Genomic DNA, 5,322 nt, shown 5'->3' on the forward strand with positions numbered 1-5,322 from the left:
TGCTCTGTAAATTGTATCACCTTGCCAGTACTCAATACATATGGAATCATCTCTTAGAACAATATGGCTCTTTTTCAGCAAATATTAATAGCAGATGCTGTGTCTGAATCTCTTCTAAGGTTAAGGCTTTAGAGCAGCATAAAGCTGGTGTGATTACGAAGAATCATTTGGTGAGCCAGCAAAAAACTAAACATTGAGTATAAAAATGCTTCTTGAGCCCACGACATGTCCTGTTTGGGGCCAGGGTCAGAGGAGCGATGTATCCTGCGAAATAGTGGTGACCGTGTTCCCACCATGAAATAGCTGTGCTGTGTCCTGATCTCACTGTGTTTGTTCAAAGTGGTCTTAGCTATCAGTAGTCGCCAAGTTTCTGAAGGACATGAAAATTCCTGGGGGTCACTGAGGACATCTGTATCTTTTCCTCTCACAAGGGCACATGGGTATAAAAGGGGAAAAAAATCTAACCCAGTAATAAAAACAGCCAAGTGGCCACTTTGAACTACATGATCCAGAGAGGAGCAGTCCCCTAGCTTCAGTTCTACAATGTGACCTTGGCCTAGCAATGTGACTTCTCTAACCTTCGATTCCTTACTTGTAAGTGTGAGTGATGTGTTTCATGGGTATTCCACAAACTCCTGAAAATAAAATGAAGTGAAAGATGTAAAACCTCTTTATTGACTGTAAAGCCCTACACCAGTAGTAAGGGTTCTTTTTAATCGTTTCTAATTATACTCTTAACATTTATTATTTATTATTTTAAAATTCAAAGATCAAAAGTGCATGAGGTTCAAACGAATCCCCTGACCCATTATTATTCCGCAGAATTGACCAAATCTGACAATTTTGTGCCTATCTTTATATACTTTATGAATGTGTGCATGTGTGCGTATTTTCTTTTAACACAAAAGGAATCATATCCTACTAATCAGTAGAATACTATGCAGTAATTTTTCAGGAGGTAAATTGTTATGTATATATACATGGAACTATGATATTTTATATGAAAATGTGCAGAGCCACATTTATAGTATGAGATAATGTTTGTCTAGACATGGAGTATACGGCTTCCTCTGGGAAGAACATATTGCAAAGGAATGAGGTGATTTCACTTTCTTTCACACATTTCTCCATCATCATTTTTTATCTTAAGCATATATACTTTCACAATAATATTAAAGACTGTGCAAGAGAAAGTGGAGCATAAGTCAATAAAGTGGAACATGAGACTATTGAAGACAGTATTATACATAAGTATAAATGGTAGGCCAGAAAAAAAAATATTGAAGAGAAGAATATACTAAAGAAATTTTAAAATAAAGGAAGCAAAAATGAAAGTAGTCATGATATGATTTTCAAAATTATTCATTAGGGAATAGAAAAGAACTGATCATGCAGTTTCTCTGCCAACTTTCTTGCAATATATGACTCTCAATAACAGGATATTCGGCTCTACTGACCAGTACTTTTTAATGGCCCCTATGCAACAAAGGGCAAATAGAAGCAGAGGAGCAAGGATCTGCCGAAAGAGGAAGAAGGGCTAAATATGATCTGTGCTTAGTTGTTTTACAAAGTTTTCATAAGTCATTTTTTTAAATGCACAGAACAGCCATAAATTTGGGAGATGGACAGGAATGACAATCTAAGATCCCCTGAAAAGTCCTGGCATTATCAAGCAACAGAATTTTATCTATAGATATTTTTGTTCTCAAAAACATCCTTGCATCCTTTCCATCAACAAATGCTGTCAAAGTCTACCTTGAATCTATCTTCTTTTTCTGTCTTCATCACCATCAACCAGGTTCAAGTTCACTCCCACCTATTTCCCCTGCAGTAGCCTCCTGATTAATCTCTCCGTTCCCACCCTGGCTCTCCCTCTTCCCTCTGCTATTCCTTTTCCCACAAGAAAAGCAGATCAATCTTCCTGAGATGTTCGTAGGATGAAAACCAAAATCCTTTGCATGACTTCGAGGGGCTGCACGAGCTGTCCCTTGCACATTTTCTCCAGTCGCCTTTAAGGCTTCTGACTGTACTAAGATCTTCCTCACCTCAGTCTTGGTACATACTGTTCTGCAAACTGAAATGCTCTTCTCTGACTCTACAGATTTCAGTTTCTCACAGACCTCCCCAATCCCCTCCTCCTCAATCTAAATCAGCTCACAATTTGTATTTCTATATTTATTTGTATGGTGTAGGCTTTACCTGACTTCCCCACTCCTTTGAAGTTGTGTAATGACCATATGAGGGTTCATAATACTATCCTTTCTACCTTTGTGTATATTTGAAATTTACCACAATAAACAGCTTTAAAATTTTCCTTCTGCTGCTACAAACTAAATACAGGTTATGCCTGCAATTATCATAGTTTTTCTAATTTTGTTTTTAAAAAAATTTACTTCCCGTTTCATGATGATTTTTTTTTTGTATTTTGTTTTAGTAGCCATAAAATGCCAGTATTTTAAAGTTCCAAACAATGTGCTGTCTGCATGAAAGTGAGTTTGAAATTAACATCAGATACCCTAAAAGAAAGGTCTGAAGTTCAATTTTTCTTTTGCTGTTTTTGCTACTAAATTGTTTTATTTGAAAGCAGCATTATTTTTCAGTGAAAAAGACCCTAGGCTAGGGATATAAAAATTCTGATTTAGTTCCAGGTTGTCACTTTGAGTGAACCGTTTACCTTTGCTTGCTTTTTTTAAAAATAATATAATAAAGAGATAAAGCTCTAAATTTTTATTTGATTTAATATGCTATGTTTCCATAATTTGGAAGACCAAAAAAATGGTCATAAACAATACCAATGTTTATTTTTTTAATGAATCAATAACTCAAAAGAACTTTTTTCCTATTCATAAGGTCATAAGTCTGGAGTGCTGTTCATATCAGATGAATCTACAAAGCCAAGAACAGGAACCACTGCATCTTCTTTGGAAGATCTGATACTACGATTCTTCTCTTTTCTGTTCACATATTTGTGCAAAATGCTGTAGTACTGTTCCTTTGGATTGAAAGTATATAGTGATGAAATTTGCTGCCAGTCTTTTATGTCTGGAGTGATATATTCCTTTGGATGTGAACACTCAAAGAAACACTTGATATTTTCTTTTGCCAGTTCGGTTGCATGTTCCGTGGCTTGACTTTTAAGGATCCGCTGCTCCTGTTCCAAATAGATTTTCCAAAATTTCAGCTGCAGGAAGCTAACTGGAGATAGGCATCGGGTGATGGATGTAAAAATCAGGAGGACGATGATAATAACAGCTATCAGGACCCAGCCCAACACCTTAGGAAAACACAACAAAATAGCAATTTAGTCACATTTTTTTTTTAGAAATTTTTAAATCCTCGGATAAAGTTTGAACTACTCAGAGTTATGATGATGAACAAGCAACAGCTTTAGGTCTTAATCCCTCACGAGAAAGAAGTGGCAGTAACCTCTCGAACCCCTCAGTACACGTGCTCACTTGACAAGACAGTCATTTTCCAAGGCATGTCAAGGGCCCAAGGAGGAGTTTATATGTCGAATCCCTGGAACTCAAAACGTGGAATTTCAGAAAATCCAATGAAACAAACATTCATTTCCAAGAACCTCTTAGCTTTACAAGCCCAGAAGTAGTGTGGGGTGATGGCTTTAGAGCCAGGCAGACTCATTTTACTGTAACAATTCTGACTGGACAAGCAACTTGACCTGGACTCAGTGTATTCACTGTAAAGACAGAAGAGAATAATAAAAGAAGTAAAGGGCCCAGCACGGTGACTGGTACAGAGTGGATGCCTGACACTATACGAGTGCCCAAGTGCCTTTCTCCCTTTCATTAGTAATCCTCACTATTTTGTAATAACCTATGAGGGAAGAGACTCTGAAGAAGAATACACACACACGTATAACTGAATCTCTGTGCTGTACACCTGAAACTAACACGATATTGTAAATCAACTGTACTTCAATTTAAAAACGAAGAGAAAAAGCACCGAGATAGAAAGGAAGGAAGGAAGGGGGTTAGGGGACGGGAAGAAGAAAGAAAGGAAGGAAGGAGGGAGGGAAGAAAGAAAGAGAGAGGAAGGGAGGGAGGGAGGGAGGGAGGGAGGAATGCCTATCGGCTCACGAGAAGCCAACAACCATTGTAGTTAGTCTTCGGGTGTCGTATGTCTGGAGAAAGGGCACGCATTTCTGCCTCCCCCGTCCATCCCCGTAGAAGCCCGTCCCTCTCGGATCCCCCGAGCGCGTCCAGCGCGGGCGGCCGACCTGCGACTGGGCCTTGAGCTCCTTCTTCAGGTCCTGCACGTCGGGCTCCTGGACCTGATGGCAGGGCACCAGCGGCAGCTGGGCTGCGCAGCCGGCGCTGCGGCCGAAGCACAGGCGCCGCGCCACGAAGGCGCTCCCGCTGGCGGCGCACTCGTAGAAGGAGCCCCCGAGCAGCGCCACGGCCACCCAGGTGAGCGGCGCGACCGCAGCGACAGCGCTGATCTGCGCGCACACCAGGGCCCCGCGCAGCGCTGCGCCGCAGTCAGTGCGCGCGCGCGGCGCGCAGCAGCCGGTCAGCAGGCGCCAGGTGCGCGCGCTCAGCACGTAGCCCAGGAGGAAGAGCGCCAGCGCCGGCACCAGCAGGAAGACCAGGCCGTAGGGCAGGTTCCAGGCGGCGCTGCACGGGCACTGGAACACCGCGGTGGAGAAGATGCGCTCCCCGCCCGCCGTCAGCAGGCTCACCAGGCCGTAACCCAGCGCATTGTGGTGCTTGAGGTGCAGGTCCAGCACCGCCTGAAACTTCTCCATGGGTCTCCTACCCCTGGGCGCCGTGGACGGGCCCGTGTGCTTCTGCCTCTTCGCTGCCCAGCTCCTCGAATGATTTGGGGAGGGTCTGGGGTTTTCCCTGCTCTGCTAAGCCGCGCCTTCCAAAAAAGAAAGAGGTCTTTTCTGGGCTTTCTGAGCTTTCGCTTTCTTATTTCAACCAGACTAGGTGTGGCAGACTCAAACACACACACCATTGACCTCCCCAGTACCCACGCCTTTCCAGAAGCGGAGGTGCTGGTGACCCTTATCCCTCAATTCCGGAACTCTGAGGGAAGATAGGCCCTGTTCCATTGTGAGTTGTTTCCTCCTAACTGACAACGGGACTTTCCTTCCCCTTAATGACCCTATGCAGTCACCAAATGAAAAGAATACTTTTTGTTTGTTTGTTTTTTTGTGGTACGCGGGCCTCTCACTGCTGTGGCCCCTCCCGTTGCGGAGCACAGGCTCAGCGGCCATGGCTCACGGGCCCAGCCGCTCCGCGGCATGTGGGATCTTCCCGGACCGGGGCACGAACCCGTGTCCCCTGCATCGGCAGGCGG

At 43.6% G+C, this 5,322-nt stretch overlaps 1 protein-coding gene across 1 annotated transcript; it reads right to left on the reverse strand.

Moving 5' to 3' along the window:
- Window positions 1-2,793: 2,793 nt before the first annotated feature.
- CALHM6 (calcium homeostasis modulator family member 6) lies at window positions 2,794-4,833 on the reverse strand. The gene is made up of 2 exons (XM_007109564.2): window positions 4,238-4,833; window positions 2,794-3,274 (listed from the first exon to the last, which is right to left on the reverse strand). Exons 1-2 carry the CDS (start codon window positions 4,763-4,765, stop codon window positions 2,852-2,854), a joined length of 951 nt encoding a protein of 316 aa, XP_007109626.2. The 5' UTR covers window positions 4,766-4,833; the 3' UTR covers window positions 2,794-2,851.
- Window positions 4,834-5,322: the final 489 nt, after the last annotated feature.

This window comes from Physeter macrocephalus, chromosome 10 (assembly GCF_002837175.3).
Source record: "Physeter macrocephalus isolate SW-GA chromosome 10, ASM283717v5, whole genome shotgun sequence".
Classification (NCBI taxonomy): domain Eukaryota; kingdom Metazoa; phylum Chordata; class Mammalia; order Artiodactyla; family Physeteridae; genus Physeter; species Physeter macrocephalus.